Source organism: Papio anubis, chromosome 4, assembly GCF_008728515.1.
Source record: "Papio anubis isolate 15944 chromosome 4, Panubis1.0, whole genome shotgun sequence".
Lineage (NCBI taxonomy): Eukaryota > Metazoa > Chordata > Mammalia > Primates > Cercopithecidae > Papio > Papio anubis.
In genome coordinates, this window is record NC_044979.1 from 19,741,609 (window position 1) to 19,762,488 (window position 20,880).

Here is a 20,880-nt window from a genome sequence, read left to right on the forward strand (position 1 = left end):
CCTCTGCCTCTTGGGTTCAAGCGATTCTCCTGCCTCAGCCTCCTGAGTAGCTGGGATGACAGGTGTGTGCCACCACACCTGGCTAACTTTTGTATTTTTAGTGGAGATGGAGTTTCGCCATGTTGGTCAGGCTGGACTCGAACTCCTGACCTCGTGATCTGTCCTCCTTGGCCTCCCAAAGTGCTGGGATTACAGGTGTGAGCCACCGCGCCTGGCCCACATTTCTGCCTTTTATATAGTCACCAGTATATTAGATGAGGGCCCACCCTACTTCAGTATGACTGCATCTCAGCCAATTACATCTCCACTGACCCTGTTTCCCAGTATGGTCATATTGTGAGATCCCGGGATTTCAACAGAGGAATATTGGGAGCACATAATACATAAGTCATAGCAGTGTCTTAACCTGGGTTTTCCCCCACAAAGCAAAGTCTGAGACATGGGTTTGTGTGCATATTTTATTCTAGGACATGATCCTGAGGAACAGAAGTGAGAGACTGAGGAGAGTTCAACAGGGAAAAGGGAAAGTCAGTCCAAGGTGTTCTCAAGTCAGACACTATTGGAAGCTGATACTATTTTTGCTGTCTTCTGAAAAGTAGATATTTTTCTTCCTAACTCACTCTTTCTCCGAGATTATGATACTTCCTGGGTCACCAGTTTTGGAAAATGGTCTTCAATTGGGTTCTTTCCTTGTCTAGGGTAACACTTGTCTCTCAGTCCCCTTGTGGCCTGAACAGCCGGCCAGCTGGTCCAGTACCTGCCTTGGGTCCTCAGTCACTGCCCTCGTGCAGCTCCTGTTTTATTCCTACATTCAGCACTTTCCCCTTACTGTCTTGCAGGCCATCCAGTCACTTAGAAGATGGTTTTTAAACATTTATTAAGCAATCTTAAATGTTCTGAAGTGGAGAGTTTCAAGATCTGTAGTCTGCCATATTGCTATAAATAGAATAGAAATGACTTACTTAAAAAAAATAGAATGAATTCAAGACTATCCTTATGCCATTTCACAAAGGTATGTTCTGATAGACTGTTGGGATTAGAGAAACGAGGTGTTGTTATGGATTTTGATAGTTGCTCAGTCCCCAGCCTGGGCTGCAGAGGACAGTCCCTGGGCCCTGGTCTGTCATTAGTGGCTGGGCTGTCACTTGTCCTGTTTCTCTAGGCTATGTCATACCTGAATTACCGGTGGAGAGGCCTCAGCTTACTAAATGATAATGACAGCAGTCACAAGTTAAGGAATACTAAAGTTTGAATGGATGATGGGATAATGTTGGCACTTGTCAGAACTTGGTATCCTTGGATTCCATCCATCCATCCATCCATCCATCCATCCATCCATCCATCCGTCCATCCATCCATCCATCCATCCAACTGATGTCAATTGAGCTCCTGCTGTAGATCACTTACTGTGCTAGGCACTGGGGAGACAGGTAAACAATGCCTGTCCTTAGGAAGCCCAGAATCTAGTGAGCAGATAGTTCATTTCAGTGGGCATGAATAAGGGCAGGGAGAAGCCTAGGGAGAGGTGCCAATCTAGCTTCAGAGCATCGAGGATGAAACTCGTATCTGTGCTGCATCTGAAGGGCCAGAAGGAACCATCCATATAGAGAGCCGGGGAAGGGCATTCCAGGCGGGGGTGAGAGGATCCATCCAGATGGAGAGCCGGGGAAGGGCATTCCAGGCGGGGGTGAGAGGACCCATCTGTATAGAGAGCCGGGGAAGGGCATTCCAGGCGGGGCTGAGAATGGACACAGCCATATAGAGAGCCGGGGAAGGGCATTCCAGGCAGGGGTGAGAGGACCCATCCATATAGAGAGCCGGGGAAGGGCATTCCAGGCGGGGGTGAGAATGGACACAGCCACGGAGGCCAGGGAGTGTTTGCGTTTGGGGCACTGCAGGTGCCAGAGCATAGCTGGGAAGGCCTGAGAGTGGGGCAGGAAATGGCAAAAGCTGAGCCTGCAGGAAGCCTGGGGCCTTCATGTGGAAGCCTCAGCAACTGTGTTGGGAAGCACAGCTGAGGAACTGGGGAACTCTCTTAACTTTGGTAGTGAGAGGTGCAATGAGTTGTTGTGTTCGTTTCTCATAGCAGCCAGCTCCTACCACCGAAGAGAAAACACACAGGCTTTGGAGTCAAGGAAGCCTTATATTCAGATTCCAGCTCCACTCTGGGTGGTCTTATAATTGATTATTTACCTTCTGGAAACCTCTCTTTCCTCATGTCATAAGTGAGAGAAAATGGACTAAACAGCCTCCTCTGTTTCCAGTATCCTGTGGTTCTGTGGGAAAAACTATGTAAATGTGCCCCCCCCACCCCACACACACAGCTTAGGTAAAAACAGTGCCCAAGTTTGGGAATATTTGCAGATATTGTCCTGATGGTAATTCTGTCAGTTTCTGGTTTCCAGCTAGCTGTTTAACCTCTGACGGTGATTCATGGATATTTATGGTGAATGGATGTTTGTTGAATGAGTAAATTCTCATGCCTGAAACAAAACGTTAGCTGTGTGACTTCCAATGCATTGCACTAACCCAGCTCTGATTTTCTTGATAGATGAGCTCTCTCCGGAACAGCACAACCTTTCTTTATACTCCGTGGAGCTCGTGCTGAAGAAAAGCACTGGACACAGCGCTGCACAAGTGGCCTTAACAGAAACTGCTCCCGGGTCCCAGTACAGCAGTCCTCTCCATGTCACAGCCCCGCCATCTGCCGCTACTTTTGATACAGCCTTTTTTAGCCAAGGAAAACAGACTGAAAGTACAGCAGATCACAGCATCTTTGTGGCAACTTACGTGTCAGTGACGAGTAATGAGGTGGCTGTTGATGACGATGAGATGGATAACTTTCTGCCGGATACTCACTGGACCACTCCACGGATGGTTTCTCCAATACAATATATCACAGTCAGCCCACCGGGGCTGCCCGGGGAAGCGTTAGAACCTGTGCTCACTCCATCATTACCCATGGTTTCTTTACAAGATGAAGAAGTGACATCGGGCTGGCAGAACACAACGCAACAACCAGCGGCATATGCTGAGTCCGCCAGTCTTTTCCACACCTTTCGGTCAGCTTTTCGCACCTCTGAGGGCATCGTTCCAACTCCTGGCAGGAATTTGGTGCTTTATCCTACTGATGCTTACAGTCATTTATCAAGCAGGACTCTGCCAGAGATTGTGGCTTCCCTAACAGAGGGTGTGCAAACCACCGTTTTTTTTAGCTCCTGGTCTTTAATGCCGCAGCCGTTAGGTGATGGCATTACTATACCTTTTCCCTCCTTGGGGGAGGTCTCACAACCTCCAGAGGAGGTTTGGGCCACAAGTGCAGACAGATACCCTGATGTGACCACCATGTTGAGTCAAAGCCTAGAAGAAACCATCTCTCCAAGAGCATACCCTACTGTGACTGCATCACACGCAGCCCTTGAATTCAGCAGGACACATTCTGCATTGCTTTCAACTCCTGCTGCGTTTGCGTCCTTCTCTGCTCCACCAACTGATGTTTCATCTAACCCCTTTCTCCCTAGCGACTCCAGCAAGACATCAGAATTGCTTAGCAATTCGGCCCTCCCCGGTCCTGTGGACAACACTCATATCCTGAGCCCGGTGTCCTCATTCAGACCATACACTTGGTGCGCGGCCTGCACTGTGCCTTCACCTCAGCAAGTTCTGGCCACGAGCCTCATGGAGAAAGACGTGGGATCAGGGGATGGTGCCGAGACTCTGTCCATGACCGTGCTGGAAGAAAGCAGCGTCTCTCTAATGAGTAGCGTCGTAGCAGACTTCTCTGAATTTGAGGAAGATCCTCAAGTATTTAATACGCTTTTCCCCTCCAGACCTATGGTCCCACTTTCTTCTAGATTCATGGAAATCTCAGAGACGAGTGTTGGCATTTCTGCCGAGGTGGATATGAGTAGCGTTACAGCCACACAGGTTCCCCCTGCCCACGGCCGCCTCTCTGTGCCAGCATCACTTGATCCTACTGCTGGCTCCTCGTCTGTTGCTGAAACCCAAGTGATGCCATCCCGTGTGACCACTGCATTTTTCTCCGTCATCACCAGCATTCTCCTTGACTCATCTTTCTCTGTCATAGCAAACAGAAACACACCGTCGCCTGCCGTCAGAGACCCGAGTGTTTTTATGCCTTCCAGTCTGGTTCCTTCAGTGGAGTCTTCACGTTTCTCTGACCAAGAACCTTCCAGTTTTTCTGAGCATAAACCCGGAGGTGCTTTGGATTTTGCATCCAGCTTTTTCTCAACACCCCCACTGGAACTCAGCGGCTCCGTCCCTTCGCCTTCGGAAGCGCCTGCGTCTCTGTCTCCGATGCCGAGTGACTTGTCTCCCTTCACATCTCAGTCTTTTTCTACCTTGGTTGAGACATTTACGTTGTTCAACTCTAGTGGTCTGCAGTCATCTCAGCTGTCTCTTCCCAGTTCCTCAAATCTTGAGTTTTCGCAGCTCCAGCCAAGCTCCGAGCTGCCTTTAAACACCGTCACTTTCCTACCTAGCCGTTCTGGGGCGTCACCGTGGTCAAGCTTCCCTTCTGATTCTCTCGAGTTTGTTGAAGCGTCTGTGGTTTCACTGAGGGATTCAGAAGCTCATTTTACCTCAGCTTTCACTGAAACTACCTCCTATCTTGAGTCTTCACTCGTTTCCCGCGAATCCGCAGTCACCGCACTGGTGCCCCCCAGCTCCGAGTCTTTGGACATTTTGACGGCTGGGATTCAAGCAACATCACCATTGACCACTGTGCACACAGCACCCATTTTAACTGAGTCTTCTTTGTTCTCAACTCTGACACCTCCTGACGACCAAATCAGTGATCTAGACGGTCATGTGTCTATCCTGGCCTCTTTCTCCAAAGCCATTCCCACTGGTACAGTGTTGATCACTGACACGTACCTGCCATCAGGATCCTCATTTGTTTCTGAAGCAACCCCCTTCCCTCTGCCCACAGAGCTGACCGTCGTGGGCCCATCACTCACACCCACAGAGGTGCCACTGAACACCTCCACGGAAGTGAGCACAGCCAGCTCCGGTGCTGCCACTGGTGGTCCCCTCGACTCCACCCTGATGAGCGACACCGCAAGTCAGAGCCCCCCAGAGGGCAGCGCTGCTCCTCCCCTGCCGTCCCTGCATCCCGTGACCGCCTTCACTCTTGAAGCAACAGTCGACACGCCAACACTGACCACCTCCAAGCCGCCATATGTTTGTGATATCACAGTCCCCGATGCCTATCTGATCACAACTGGTAAGGGCCAGCTTCCTGCCGCCTCTCTGGGGTGGGCAGTCTTTCTAAGGAGCTTGTGTGCACTGCCTGGGAGGTTTGGAGCTTCATGGTTAAGAGTAGAGGCGCTGGGCTCGGTTAACTCCCAGGTAGCACTCCTATGCTTACCTCCTGCGTGTTCTCAGGACAGTTATTGATCCTCTCTAATCATCTGCTACCTCACCCATTAAACAAGGAGCTTAGTTAAACCCGCTTCATTGGGCTGTTGTTCCGATGTAAATGCATTAGTCCCTGCAGAACACCCAGCCCCTGCCTAGCACGTCAGAGGCACGCACGGGATGATGTGTATTAGTCAGCAGCCGCAAGGAGAACAAATATTAGAACAAATACAAGAACTAAACAAGCCTTGGAAGGATCTTTGTCTTACCATAACCCAGTAGGTGCATGGATGACATAGTTTAGACAAAATATTTTTTGTTTAATTCAAGCAATGAGTTGGGCAACTATGTAAGAGCAACCCTTGCAATTTCTTACTCATTTACTATTCTTACTTTTCCTCGAAAGGAGACTGCACTTTGCTCTCATAGCTCCCTGTAAATGCTCCTTGGGTCCCGAGGAAAGAAAAGTTGAGTGACTAAATATCTTCTGAATCCAGTCTCAGCCTTTGGTCTCCTCCCCACCGCAGCCTGGGTTGCTAGCAGACCGGCCAGCAGCTTCCCTTGCAGTTGCATGGCTGCTCTGGCCACGTGAAGCTGGCGCCCACCCGAGGGCATGCCTGACAGGTAGACTTATTTCAAGGGTAACATCCTGTGATGGTGGCCCGCTTGGTCAGGGTCTCTGCGTTTTTCCTCATGAGAGATGACAAGTGTGTGTGGTCTCAAGGGCCATGACTATGTGCTGAACCACAGCCTGGTGTTGGCGAGCAGCCTGTCCTCTGTTTTGATTTTGGTAGTAGTGGAGGACAGAAATGACACAGGGGATGAAAATGGCAGAAGAGGTAGAGGAGGAGTGGGGTGGAGTGGACCAGAAAGGAGAGGAGCAGAGAATGTGGAAGGGGGAGGAGGAGGAGAACACGCTGGGTCTTTTCCTCCCTGTGGTCGGGGCGGGGCGGGCGGCTGGGAGCCTCTGCTCACTGTGACAGTGCCCTATCCCTCTGAGCAGGTGGGAGCGAGGATCCTGATGGCAGGTACGCGTCAGTGATCAACATCGTACCAGTGGGAATGGCTTTGGAGAATGAGGTCAGGACAGCCTTTGCTCCCTACACGCCAAAGGGAAGCATTCGTTATTCCGCGTGACAAGTAATGATTGAGCACCTAGTTTGTGTGAGGTGCTTCTGGAAGCTTCTAGGGATATACAGATGGGTAAGACACGGCCCTCCCGTGAGCAGCTCAGGGACTAGAAGGATGGTACTGAGCCACAGAGTAACAGCGGTTTCTGTGGAGTTCTCCAAGAGTGGCTATTTGGGATAACCAGAGCTGGTTTGGAAGAATGTGAAATTGGAGATTCCCACAAAAGGAAGAGTAGAATGTCGTCATCTGGGGATGAAGAGAAAGTGTCTTCTGGGGGAGGAGACAGTCATCATGGCTGGAGATTAGGTGTAGTGATGGGAGGAGCGGGTAATTATGCTTGTAAATGTGGATGGAACAAAATCATGAACTTGAATCTCAAGATTAGAGTAGTCCAGGGAGGAGGGAAAAGAGTTTCTCCTGCTCATGATACTTTTCTTCCTTCTTTCAAAATTATTACAAAGTAGATACAAAATTGTTACAAAGTGGTCAGTTGTAAGCAGCTTATTTAAAGAGTTACTGAAAGCTTCTTTAGGAGTCCTCATAGTTGGATTTACCTTTCGTATGTGGTGTACACTTAATGACGTTTGCTCTGGGTATTAGGCATCCATGTATTTTTAACAGCTTTTTGGAGTAAAATTCAGCCGTTGTAAGTACACTTGAACAGTTTTTGTAAATGTCCAGAGTTGTGTGTAGGTGTTCATGCTGTTAAATTGTGTCTTTTAGCAGTCTTTTAGCAGAGATAAGTGCCTCCCGGTGGTACCTTTGACCCAGAGGAAGTATCGGCTCATTTCTCATCTTCGCTTAGATTGGAACTTGCTGTCCTTTTCAGTTATTTGTTAGTGAGAGAGTGCGGCGAGGGGGTTGAGGTGACTCTGCGTACCCCTGAAAGGATTCTTCACGTGTGCTCTGTGATGATAAAGCAGAGCCACTCTGGGTGCTGGGGGTCTGTGATGGTGGAGGAAGCACTTGATTGCATGCGCCCTGGGAGGCGTGAGCCGTGCTTCCACCCAGGGCCTTTCTGACCATGTGCTGCCTTGGAAGTCTCTGTCACCTCTCTTCTCTTAGCTCTGGGAAACATTCATTTAGGAAAAGATCTGTAGGATATTTGTTTGCTGATGATCCCTTTTCCCAAAGAGTGATGTCCTCATATCCTAATGTTGCAGTTTTATAGCTTTCTCAGATTCCCTAGAGAAAGTGGAGGTCATGGTGGTGGCTATGGGGACTTTGCAGAGTGGCATTTGGACCAGTGATGTGGGGCTGTTTACAACGTGTTCTTCCTGCTTTTCTCTTCAGGGGTTTTCTGTTTCTGACTTCCCATTCTGCCTCTTATTTCCCCCAAGTTTAGCTCTTGCCTCCCTCCCTCCGTCTCTCCCTCCTTCCCTTCCTTCCTTCTTTCCTTCCCCATCCTCTCCCTCTCTCCTCCTTTTCTGTCACCTCTTCCTTCCTGTCTCCCTCCTCCCTCATTTCTCCCTCCCTCATTTCTCCGTCCCTCTTCATTTACTTCCTTAAATAAGGCATCTTTCCTTCTTTCCATTCTTCCCCCTCTCTTCCTACTCATTTTATCTTTCCCTTTCAGATCTATGGCATAGTCCAACCCACTTGGAGCCTACGTGGGCCATGTGGAGTTGGCTGCTGGTGTGACTCAGCAAGGTGGTTGGGGGCTGTGGATTTGTTCCAGTGGTCTCATGAACTAATAAAGAAGCCTCCGCCCACCTTTAAAAAAAATTCAGATCGCTGATTCCTGGGAAAAAACAATCAAATATAACTTAAACATTTGCTTTTTAAAAAATGAAGAATACAGAGTGATTCTCTATCTCCAGTTTAAAAAATTAAAATCAGGAAATGGAAAACAATTATAATATCAAGTGTATTCTAATTCTGCATTATGGGAAGTTGATGGAAGGGGAGAGAAAAAATAGGAAAAAGAAGAACAGGCTTACTAAACACTGAGAGACAGGCTTAACTAGTATAGATTTTTAAATGGAACTTTTAAAATATGAAAACAAACAGAACTGGACTTTGGTTATGAGAATTATTTTATTTCCTACATAAAGTTTTAATATGTGGGAATTGTGGAACTCATTTTTCCCCATTATTAGTGGTAAAAACTCTTCACTTTTGCCTTGAATCATTGGGATAGGAGACCTCATTTTACAGAGGAAGATGTCGTCTGGTTTTGTTGAGTAACATCCTAAGGCCTTTAAAAACGTTACTTCTGAGAGCTTTTAAAGCCTCATGTTTTGTTGTCAGGGACATAGCTGAGAGACAGCCTGGAATTTGTCCAGGTGAAAATGAGAACTGGAAGCTCCTTGTCCCCTGGCTGGGTCATCACTGCTGATTCCTGATCTAACCTATCTGGGGCAGAGAGGGTTTTCTTAGTGTGTTGAGCTGATGCTATGCAGAGTTGACCTGGTGTCTTCTAGGTCCCCACTGCCGTAGTTAGCAGCAACTAGATCCTTAACCCCTGTTCTGTCTTGGTCTGGCCTTTATTTTACAAGAAGACTTTTAGAGCAGCTAACGCGTTTTGGCACAGTGCTAGGGTCCAGAAGTCTGATGTGTTTGTTATTCGTAATGATATGAAAATGCATTTGGTGGTTTGCTTTCATTTGTAGTGCTGGCCAGAAGAGCTGTGCAGGAGTACATCATTACAGCAATCAAAGAAGTACTGAGGATTCACTTCAACCGTGCAGTGGAACTGAAGGTGAGTCCCGGCGGCTCAGGAGTGTGTGATGTCTGGTGGGCCTGGGGCTGATGTGAGAGCCCCAGGTTAGAGGCAGGTGATTATGGCCATGGACTCTTTCTCTTTCCTCTCTTCCCCCCGTCTATTCCTGTTTAACTTCTGCTCATCCTCTGGATCTCCACTCCACTGTCACTGCACTGGGGAGGTCTTTCCTGATCCCACATGAGGTCAGGGTTAGTCCTTTAGCGGAGTTGGAACAAAGGGCTCTCAGACCAGAGGCAGCAGTCTGGGGTGACAGCCTTCATGATTTTACTTCCCTTGATTCACACAAAAGGACTTGGATTCGTGTTTAAATTAGATGTTAGAGTGAGTACAGGTGCATCTTTCTGGACATTTGGTGGGATAGAGATGGAGATCCAAATCTTTTAGACTGGATCCCATGCTGGTCCCACTTCTCAATGATCCCAGAAAGCCACAGTCCATCTAGAGCAGAGCCATCCAGAACCAGAACCACGCCCCACACGTGGCAATGCAGCAGTGAAATGGAGCTCATCCAAACCGAGATGGGCTGTGGGTGGAAAATACATACCAGACTTCAAAAATGCAGTGAAAAAGGAGTGTAGAATGTCTCATTAATAGTGTTTTGTATTGACTTCATGCTGAAATGATATTTTAGATATATTAAGTAAAATGTATTTAAAATTAATTTCACTTGTTCTTATGTTTTTTTTATGTGCCACTAGAAATGTTTTAATTGCATATTTATTTTGGACAGTGCTGCTCAATAGGATAAGTACCCCTTTCTATGTGTTTTAAATACAACAAACACCTTGAATGCCCTGTAACTCATTATTCAGTTCATATTTCTGACTCTTCTTTCTTGCTGCTCTCATAATTTTGTGCTTTTTGTGCAAAGGTTGGCAGAGAGTAAAAGCAGTAACTGAAATAAAATTTTGATTATCTGTGATGCACCACTCCTTCATTCGAAACTACTGGTTTTTTAAGTTTATTTATAATTTTTTATTTTTCTATCCAACACAACTTCCTTTAAGTTTGAATTGTCTTTGTATTTCTTATTTCCGTAGGTTTATGAACTATTTACTGACTTCACTTTTCTGGTAACATCCGGTCCTTTTGTTTACACGGCAATATCAGTCATAAATGTGCTTATAAACAGTAAGCTTGTGCGTGACCAGACTCCTTTAATCCTGTCTGTGAAACCTTCTTTCCTTGTGCCAGAGTCCAGGTTCCAAGTTCAAACAGGTGAGACAACTCAGTATAGTTGTTTTTATTTGTAAAAAGAATTTCATTTTTTTTATATTTCTAAAATATCGGAAATCATGGTTAGAATTTATTGTTATGATGATGATTTTTAGAGATAGGATCTCACTCTGTCACCCAGGCTGGAATGCAGTGGTGTGATTATAGCTCACTGTATCCTTGAACCCCTGAGCTCGAACAATCCTCCTGCTTCAGCCTCCTGATAGTTGGTACTAAAAGTATATACCACCATGCCTGGCTAATTTTTTTAAAAATCTTTTTTAGGCCAGGTGTGGTGGCTCACATCTGTAGTCCCACCACTTTGGGAGGCTGAGGCAGATGGATCGCTTGAGTTCATGAGTTTGAGACCAGCCAAGGCAGCATGTTGAAACCCTGTCTCTATGAAAAATAAAAATATTTAGACCAGGTGCGATGGCTTACGCCTGTAACCCCAGCACTTTGGGAGGCTGAGGCGAGTGGATCACTTGAGCTCTGGAGTTTGAGACGAGCCTGGGCAACATGGCGAAACCTCATCTCTACTAAAAATACAAAAATTAGCCGGGCATGGTGGCGTATGTCTGTAATCCCAGCGACTTGGGTGGCTGGGGCAGGAGAATCACTTGAACCCAGGAGGTAGAGACTGCAGTGAGACGAGATCGTGCCACTGCACTCCAGCTTGGGCAACAGAGTGAGACCCTATCCCAAAAAGAAAAAAAAAAAAAGAATTTAAGAAAAATTATGTTTTGTAGAGATGGGGTCTTCCTAAGTTGCCCAGACTGGTCTTGAACTCCTGGCTCAAGCAGTCCTCCTGCCTTGGCCTCCCGAAGTACTGGGATTGTGGGTGTGAGCTACCACACCCGACCTTATTATTTAATTTTTAAAAGTTTATAATTATGGGAAATTTCAAGCACATACAAAAGTACGTAGAATAGTTTAACAGACCACCATGTACTTCTTGTATATCTTCAACCATTTTTCCATTTCTAGCCAGTCTTGTTATAGCCACACCCCCATCTACCGTCTACTTCCCCTCCTCTTGCGCTATTTTAAAGTAAATCTCAGGCATCATATCGTCTCACCCACACATATTTCAGCCTATATAGCCTCTAAAAGATAAAGACTTTAAAATGTATATGAAGTTAACAGCGATTTCTTTTTTTTTTGAAGATGGAGTCTTGCTCTGTTGCTCAGGCTGGAGTGCAGTGGTGCAATCTCTGCTCACTGCAACCTTTGCCTTCTGGGCTCAAGCAATTCTCCTGCCTGAGCCTCCCGAGTAGCTGGAATTACAGGTACCCACCACCACGCCCAGCTAATTTTTGTATTTTTAGTAGAGATGGGGTTTCACCATGTTGGCCAGGCTGGTTTTGAACTGCTGATCTCAAATGATCCGCCTGCCTCAGCCTCCCGAAGTGCTGGGATTGCAGGTGTAAGCCACTGCACCCGGCTGTTAACAGTAATTTCTAAATATCATATTTAACTTTTCATTGTGGACATGTTCAAACATTTACAAAAGTAGAGAGAATAACATACTAAGTCTACATATACCCATGGTTAAACTTAAAGAAAATTATCAACATCACCAATTTCGTTTCATCAATCCACCATGAACGTTTTTGTGGACACTAGAGTGTTTTAAAGCAAAGCCAGCTGTCATGTCATTTCACCCATAAATATTCAAGAATTCATCTGCAATGAATTTATATATATTTGAAGTATTTCCATCCGTCGTGTCTTTTGATACTCAAATTCTTATCTTAGATATTTTTCATTTAAAAATGATACCAGTCACCTTCACATTGCGCGTCTTCATTTACTGCAAAGTTGCTTTTTACATTTCCATGAGATAATATGTAGAAATGGTACATCACAGTACTTAATCCCATGCTGTGAAGGAATTAGTTGATTTAGATATTATATTTCTCTCTCTTGATTCCTTAATACTTCAGAAACACAGACACCTCATTCGTGGGACTTTGATTGCTTTTCTTTTCAGTACTTCAGTTTGTGCCTCCGAGTGTGGATACTGGCTTCTGCAACTTCACCCAGCGCATCGAGAAAGGCCTAATGACAGCTCTCTTTGAAGTGAGGAAACACCACCAGGGAACGTATAACCTCACTGTGCAGGTGAGAATACCACTGAATGCAGAGCAGAAGGCTTTAGCCCTTAAAGGGGAAATTGTTCCACTTTGTTTAAGATGTGCTTAACTCTTATTCCCTCCAGCAGCGGAAACCCAGTTTATGTGGGTCGGGATTGATCTGTTCCTGTGGCGTAGGGTCGGCATGGTATGCATGGGCTGAGCCTGTTTGAGGGTTACAGGGTAGCCGGTACCCAGGGAGCTCAGATATGGTGAGCTGAAGAAACATGACCATATTCAGGAAATTCAAGAATTACCTAGAAAGGAATGGTATCAACCTCAATATCCAATGGGGGAATGCCTACCTATACTGTTGTTTCCATATAGCTACTAAGAACAGGCGTTGTACGTATTGTATGGAAACGGCTGATGTTTTTATATTTCTTTGATTTTTTTCCCTGTACATTCTTTCCTCTCTCTTTCCAAAATGGATGTCAAAATAGATTTTGATGCTCCTGGATCCACTTTCCATGTTTCTTATTTTTTCCTCAGATTTTCCATCTCTTTATTCTCTGTTTTTACAGATTTACAAAATGTTGTCCTCCAAGTCATGAATTGAGTCCTAAGCTGTGTGCATTATGTTATGCAATCCCTCTATTGAATTTTTTAGCTTTTTGTTCATTGTTCTTTGCTCCATTTTCATTGTAGGCTTTCCTGCAATGATGCAGTGTTGCCTTAAAAGTCTCTGAGGATGTTAATTAGAACTGTTAAAATGCGTCTTCTGTTTCCTAAGTCATTCCTGTTTTCTCCTCAGTCCTTGCTCTGCGTGTTGATCTCGGTGCTTTGCTTTTGTGCTGTTAGTTTCTGGAAATCTGGAAACTGTTGGTTTGTTGTTAGGAATGAAGAACCAAGTTGTTCATTTTAGTAGCTGGCACAGCTTTCCCCTTGAGCTGTGGGGATCTCTTTCTACGTCAGCTCCATCTCCTGGGGGGAAAATTCATTGGAGCGCTGGGTCCGGGGCGGAGTATGTCAGCGTGGGCCTCTCTCTAGGTGCCGTGTGTGGTCAGAGACAAGCAGACAGGCAACCCTTTCCTTCCAGCGTCTAGATAAAGAGGCTCTTCCTGGGGGATGGGGCACTTTAGTGTGTGTCTTAGGGCAGAGCCAGCTGCGTTTTCATTCATTTTCTTTCCTTCTTTGTCTCTGGTGTGCACGGGAGTTATCTTAGCCTCTGCCGACCTTCTTGGTTAGGGCCCAGACCTGCATAGTCCTCTTAGGCAGGGGTTTGTTTTCCCCAGGGAGCTGTTCTTTGGCTTGTTCTGGGTGAGGGCCTGGCTGCTGCTAGCACCTCTGCTGCTCTGGGTGTGGCAGTTAGGAAGGACAGAGGAGGAAGGCAATGGCCTCAGCTCTTTGGCACAGCATGTAATTAATTATACTGATTGCCGCTGCATAGCCTGCTCTTGGCCTCATTCCTGCTGATCTCTGCCACAGGCCCCTCCTGGTCCTCTTGGGGAGCGTGGCCCTCGGCTCTGCTGCAGCTCGTGCTTGTGTATGTTTTGGATCCTGGCTTTCTCTGTTCTGGTTTATATCAATCCGATCCCATCCTTTCTCCATCCCCCAGAGGTTTGACGGAATCTCTGGGTTTCTTCCATTCTCAGTGCTGTTGTGGATTTCTTCCCCTTTGTTCAGCCTATTGTTATTTCAGTGGGATTTGGGGTGGGAGGAGCTATACATGTGCTCAGTTCTTCACTTAATGTAAGAAACATTTTCAATAAACTGAGCAGTTAAACTCTTACAAAAGGGAACCAGGTTAGAAAGCCAGTTATGTTTCCTTTAAAAACTTCACCTCCTTTAAAAAAACCGGTGAGAGAACCTGTGAGAGAGAAATCACGGTTAAGCTTTCAGCAGGATGTTTTATTTTCGAAGCTTATTCTGACTTTATTCTTTCAGATCTTGAATATCACCGTCAGTTCCTCCAGGGTGACTCCTCGGCGGGGCCCGGTGAATATCATCTTTGCGGTTAAAAGCACACAGGGATTTTTGAATGGATCAGAAGTGAGCGAGCTGCTCAGGAACTTGAGTGTGGTGGAGTTCAGTTTCTATCTGGGATACCCAGTACTGCAGATCGCAGAGCGTGAGTACGGCCCTCTCAGACGTGCTGGGGAGGTGATGGCAGGCATTTTGGTGGAAGACCTCTTCTTAAAATTTTTTTAGTTTTTTAAAAGACTTGATTTTTAAAAAAATTATTTTTCCATAAGGTGTTGGGGTACAGGTGATATTTGCTTGCATGAGTAAGTTCTTTAGTGGTGATTTTTGAGATCCTGGTGCACCCATCACCCGAGCAGTAGACGCTCCTCTAGATTTGTAGTCTTTTATCCCTCCCACCCCCACTCTTTCTCCCAAGTCTCCAAAGTCCATTGTATCATTCTCGTGCCTTTGTGTCCTCATAGCTTAGCTCCCACATATCAGTGAGAACATACGATGTTTGGTTTTCCATTCCTGAGTCACTTCACTTAGAATAATAGTTAAAGACTTGATTTTTTTAGTGAAGTTTTTGGATTCACAGCAGATATGATTGGAAGGTTCAGAGTTTTCCCATATGCCTCCTGCTTCCGCACATTCATAACCTCCCCCATTGTCAGCATCCCCCAGGACAGTGGTCCATTTGCTACAGTGATCAACCTGCATTGACGCATCGTCATCATCCATAGCCCATAGTTTACATTAAGGTTCATCCTGGGTGTCGTGCATTCTGTGGGTTTGAACAAATGTGTAATGACGTGCAAATGGCATGGCTTCTCCATTTTAGTATCACACAGAGTATTTTCACCTGGACCACTTTTTTCAAACGAAATATCTGATTGAGTGCCAGAATATAAATCTGATAAAATTGGATTTAGGCCAGATGGGTCTGCAGAGCCCTGCTCACCCACTGTGCCTGGCCTTATTATTTGGAGAATAGAGGGGTGCTATTACAAAGTACATGAGTTCTGGAAAACGCATAACTTAGGGAGGGAGCATGAATCTGTGGTTGTCAGAGCTTAAGGGCCACAGGAAAGTTTGACTACAAAAGGGTAGCAGAAGGCAGTGTTTTGGGGGTGATGAAACTGTTCTGTATCTTCATTGTGGTGATGATTATGTGAATATATACGCATTTATCAAAACCCATAAAACTGTATGCTGAAAAGAGTGACGTTTACTGTGTAAATTTTAAAATAACAACAATAAGCGAAAACACAAAACCTTTCTTCCTGACTGAAGCAACTAGGTTCATAATGCAAATGGAGGCAATGGGGGAAAGGGGAGACATTTATTTTAAAAAAATAGTGGATTCCAGAGTTGAAGTCAGGCCAAAAAAATTCAAATTGTTTTTCAAAATGAAACAACCAAATGGCCTAATGAATCGTGATGTTATTTTAGTGTATTGTTAATTAAATTAAAAAGAATAACTTTATAGAAGTTATTCTATATGAAAGATGACAGAGATAAAGCTGTTATTTACAAAGAGCCGCTTTCAGTTGTGCTCAGTGTGTGTATGGCTAAAATGAGGATGCCGGATGGTGGGGCACACTGGCTGGCCCTGGACAAGTCAATGCATGTGGTCATTTTACCCTGAGACATTGCTGGGAAAGCCAGAGCTCTGAGGGGCACAGTGTGAACATGTATTGCTGTGGAACAGTGACATTCAAAGGAGAACTTGCTGGTGACCTCTCTGTGAAGCAATGTCCTGTGACATGGCTGGAGCCGGCCCTTCTTTTCTTTCTTTTTGTCTCTCTCTTTTTCCTTGAGACTCGTGTGTTCAGAAATTGCTACTGTCCATGTCCTCACGCTAATCGGACATTTTGTTCTTTCGTATTTAGAGCTAAATAGTAAAGACAATGTGTTGGGACTTTGTTGTAAACATGGCAGTTTTTTTTTTTACAGAGGTTTTTCTCCTTCCCTAATTCTTTCCTTTTTGTAGCCTTCCAGTATCCACAGCTCAACTTATCTCAGTTGCTGAAGTCCTCCTGGGTCCGAACAGGTATGTTTAACTTATGTCATATTTTGGGAACTGTAAGGATAAGAAGTTTATGCAGGCGTATTGAGAAGGATGCTGCTTTTCCTGTTTCCTAAATTTAGGGCAAAATGTACCTTACATTCTTGGCAAAGAACGAATGAGAAAGGGATTCAAATTTGGCTGTGGGAATGTATCCCACTGAGTTATAGAACAAAAAGGACTGACTTTCTTTAAAATTCATACATCGAGTTCGGGGCACAGTCTAACAGGAACTGACAATCTTCTGACCCAGAACAGGGTGAGGTTCAGAAGCAAGGATCTCTCTCTTTTTATTTTCTTTTCTAAAAGTGTTATTTGTTTAGTTTAATAAGGACAAGCAGGGTGGCTTGTCACCTAGGAAGCTTTTTTTTTTTTTTTTCTTAGGGGACTGGGTCAGATATTTAGAGGTATGGCATTGCAGTTAAAGGCTTTCTAACCTAGTGCACAAAAGTCTGAACAGTAGTTACGTACTCACCAGCCATCCAGCATGCATGCAGCACAGGAACTAGCTGGGCACGAGAGAGCATGTGGAGTAGTGATAGTTGCCATTCACAGGGTTCCTACACCTTGCAAGTTCTCCTTGCTGAACGCACAGCATCCCACCCACATCAAGGCCTCACTGCTTTGCATGCTGCCATCAGCGGTCTTTTCCAGATAATTTCTGGAGCAATTAAGTAACTTGCCCATGGTTGTATCTCAAAGAAAACTTAAACCAGTTCTGGTTGAAAAGCACATGCTCCTTCCTCCCATGCTGGCAAGCGATTGTCTGTTGAGATCATCTTGTCTGAAGTAGATAACTAAAGATGGGCAGGCTTCCTTTTTTCGAGTTAGTTTGTGAGTCCAAGTCTCAAGGCAAGACAATGAACTCACACCAATTCCAGAAGTGTTGAGATAAGTGCAGACAAAATGTTTGATCTTGTGTAGGCGCCCTTCACACCAAAGCTCCTACCGTGCCGAGTTCCTGGGACTTCTGGCCACCAGTCTCGGTAACACTGAGAGTTTGGAGCTTAGATAAGACTCACAGGCTGCATTTCCTGGACTCTCCCCGTTCATGATCACTTTTTCTCCTTTTGCTGTCTCCTGTCTAGGGATTGGCATTTTATGGCAATCTTGCATTAATTTCAAATACATACGCACACGTACACACACACCCCATTTTTTTTACTGCTGACTTGTCTTGGGTGCCATGTATGTTTTCGTTTAAATGTAGTTCTCTTGGGCGTCGTGGAGAAGCAACTCCAGAATGAAGTGTTTCAAGCCGAGATGGAACGCAAGCTGGCCCAGCTGCTCAGCGAGGTTTCCAACAGAAGGCGGATGTGGAGAAGGGCCACTGTAGCTGCAGGGAACAGCGTGGTGCAGGTACTCCGCATCAAAGGAGGAGGGGAGGGAGAGAGAGGGAGAGAGACAGCGCTTGTGTGTGAGTGCACACTCCATCTAAAACCTTGTATTTTTATGTAAATGCGAAGTGCCATGAGAAAATTCTGATTTCCACTGATTGCTATATTGGGTAGACACTGAATCTGGCAGCATTTCAGTTCAACTGGAGTCTAGACAAATATTTACCAAGCCCTTAGTAAGTAGTAGTATAACAATAGACCTTGCGGAGCAGAGCAGAATTGTCTTACTGGGTTGCCATATCATCACAGGACCTCGTTTATCAAATAGTAGTTTTTAATTAACAAAAGTGTAGCCTGTTTGATAGAATGGTCAGTATTATTGATAGCATTGTAGTGATAAATCATTCAACTGGAAGAAACCACAGGAGATCAGATAGAGGGAGCTGGGCTGCCCTCTGCTTGAGCATTTCATCTTCTCTGCTTGCATGGTATTATGGAGTCATCACTCTGGTTAACATTTTCAATTTCAGTTTTAAATTTATTTTCTGAGCAAAATCACATCTCTCTAGAAACTACATAGCCAATTAGAGAAATTTTGAAAAACACGTGTAAAAAAAATGTGTAAAGAATAAAGTGTAAAGAATAAAATCACCTAAAATTCAACCAACCAAAGAAAATCACTAAACATTTCAGCATATTTCCTTCCATTCTTTTTTCCCCATGAATTCTCTGTTGACATTTGGATGACACTGCCTACATCCTTTTGTGTAGCCTCTCTTCACTTGAGCTGCTTTCTTTCTTTCTTTCTTTCTTTCTTTCTTTCTTTCTTTCTTTCTGTCTGTCTGTCTGTCTGTCTGTCTGTCTGTCTGTCTGTCTGTCTTGTCTTTCTGCTCTCCCTTCCTTCTTCTTCTTCCCTTCCTCCCTTCCTTCCCAGAGTCTCGCTCTGTCGCCCAGGCTGGAGTGCAGTGGCGTGATCTCAACTCACTACAACCTCCACCTCCTGGGTTCAAGTGATTGTTTCGCCCCAGCCTCCCGAGTAGCTGGTACTACAGGTACCCACCACCGGAGACACCTGGTTGTCTCATATTACCCTAAATCTTCTTTACTTGGTAAACTGGCAAACAGGTTACAAAAGACAGATTTGTTTGAATTGAAACGTGACCCATTTAAAAATGCCCGTACTCACAGAAAGTTGGAGGTGGGAGCTGTCATTAATTTCCATCTCCATATGAATTATGTGGATTTTTTTCTTAACAACTGCTGACTTGCTGAACTACGAAAATGGTATATTTAGAGCTATGGCATTTCAGAAACAGGAAACCAGGGTAGAACTCTGAAGCAGGGGGTGTGGGCTGGCAGGCAGGGTAGGGAGGTGGGTGGGTTAGAGGCATTAGAGAAAAAGATGCAAATGACATTGGCTGTGGGTGGGGGGCGGGGGCGGGGAAGTGTTGCCTAGAACTGCATCATCATCCTCTAGCCCTTTTACCAATGTGTCCCTCTCATCATTACTCTTTGTCCCCCTCCCAGAAATGCAGCCCTAAAATAGTTGCTTTGCCAGATGCAGTAAGTTGCAGAGAAATTTAAAAACTAATCACGATTGAGAGTAATCATTAAGTAAGTATCAACAAAGAATAAAAATGAGAATGCATTATAAAAGCTTTGCCTTATTCAACAATCCCTGGCTTCATAGAGCCCAAGGTCTAAGTGTGAGTTAACTTCTGCCCGTGAAACAGTTACAGGACACCATGAAAGTGTATAATACGGGGCTAAATTTGACATGCAAGCTCCCTTAGCAGGCATGCAGGTTTGTGAAAGTGGCACATACAGGCCAATGTGCCATCTGATAGATTGCTGATAAGCCATGCTCTGCTTCTCTTCCCCCTCAGAGTGACCAAACATGAAAATGTAGGTAAGGATTTGTGTACAGTGTTACACAGCTGTTCATCAAAAATTAATTCGTAAATTGAAAATGTTGAAACAACCTAGATGTCTAGCAATTGGGGAATGGGTGAATAAAATTATAGTAAATCTTTATGTGTTGGAATTTTATGCAGTCATTTAAAAAAAATTAGTGAGTGATATAGAAAAATGCTCAAGTGGGCTGGGTGCAGTGGCTCACAGTAATCCCAGCACTTTGGGACGCCAAGGCAGGTGGATCACTTGAGGCCAGGAGATCGAGACAGCCTGGCCAATGTGGTGAAATCTCATTTCTACTAAAAATACAAAAGTTTTCCGAACATGGTGGCGTGTGCCTGTAATCCCAGCTATTCGGGAGGCTGAGGCTTGAGAATCACTTGAACCTGGGAGGCAGAGGTTGCAGTGAGCTAAGATCACACCAGTGCACTCCAGCCTCGGTGACAGAGTGAGACTCTGTCTCAAAAAACAAAAACAGAAACAAAACTCAGGTGAAGAGATGCCCCAACGTATGTATTCCATGTAATCCAAATGTTAATATAGAATTCATGGAGAAAGAGGAGAACAAAAATGCTAAAATGTTTACAGTGATTTTCTTTGGTTGGTTGAATTTTAGTTGATTTTCATTTTATTCTTTATGCATTTTTTTGCATGTGATTTTCAACATTAGTTAGCCATGTAATTTCTAGAGAGAGGTGATTTTACTCAGAAGATACATTTTGAAATTGAAAATGTTAACCAAAGTGATGATGATTCCTTAATATCATGGTTATAAGTGTTCCAGATAGGAATCTGATAGGCAGTAGTCTAGAAAAGATGCTGGGATTAGATTTTCCTGGCTTACTTTCCACCTGGATGTCTTAGTCCATTGATGTTGCCATAAAGGAATACCTGAGGCTGGGTTTGTAAAGAAAAGAGGTTTATTTGGCTCATGGTTCTTCAGGCTGTACAAAAAGCATGGTGCTGGTGTCACGGTGAGGGCCTCAGGCTGCTTCCCCTCTTACTGGAAGGCGGAGGGAAGCCAGTGTCGAAATCACATGGTGAGAGAGGAAGCGAGAGAGAGGGGAGGGA

At 45.0% G+C, this 20,880-nt stretch overlaps 1 protein-coding gene across 5 annotated transcripts in view; it reads left to right on the forward strand.

Moving 5' to 3' along the window:
* KIAA1549 (KIAA1549 ortholog) overlaps positions 1–20,880 on the forward strand; it is a 143,980-nt gene that overhangs the window by 55,985 nt on the left and 67,115 nt on the right. For 4 of the 5 annotated variants that reach the window (XM_031665129.1, XM_031665131.1, XM_031665128.1 and 1 more), the window contains exons 2-8: positions 2,552–5,245; positions 9,123–9,211; positions 10,276–10,453; positions 12,444–12,574; positions 14,473–14,656; positions 16,484–16,543; positions 17,769–17,917. In XM_031665129.1, the coding sequence (XP_031520989.1) occupies positions 2,552–5,245; positions 9,123–9,211; positions 10,276–10,453; positions 12,444–12,574; positions 14,473–14,656; positions 16,484–16,543; positions 17,769–17,917 (3,485 nt within the window). The remainder of the gene's footprint in view (positions 1–2,551; positions 5,246–9,122; positions 9,212–10,275; positions 10,454–12,443; positions 12,575–14,472; positions 14,657–16,483; positions 16,544–17,768; positions 17,918–20,880) is intronic. The other variant, XM_031665132.1, reaches the window with a different exon arrangement.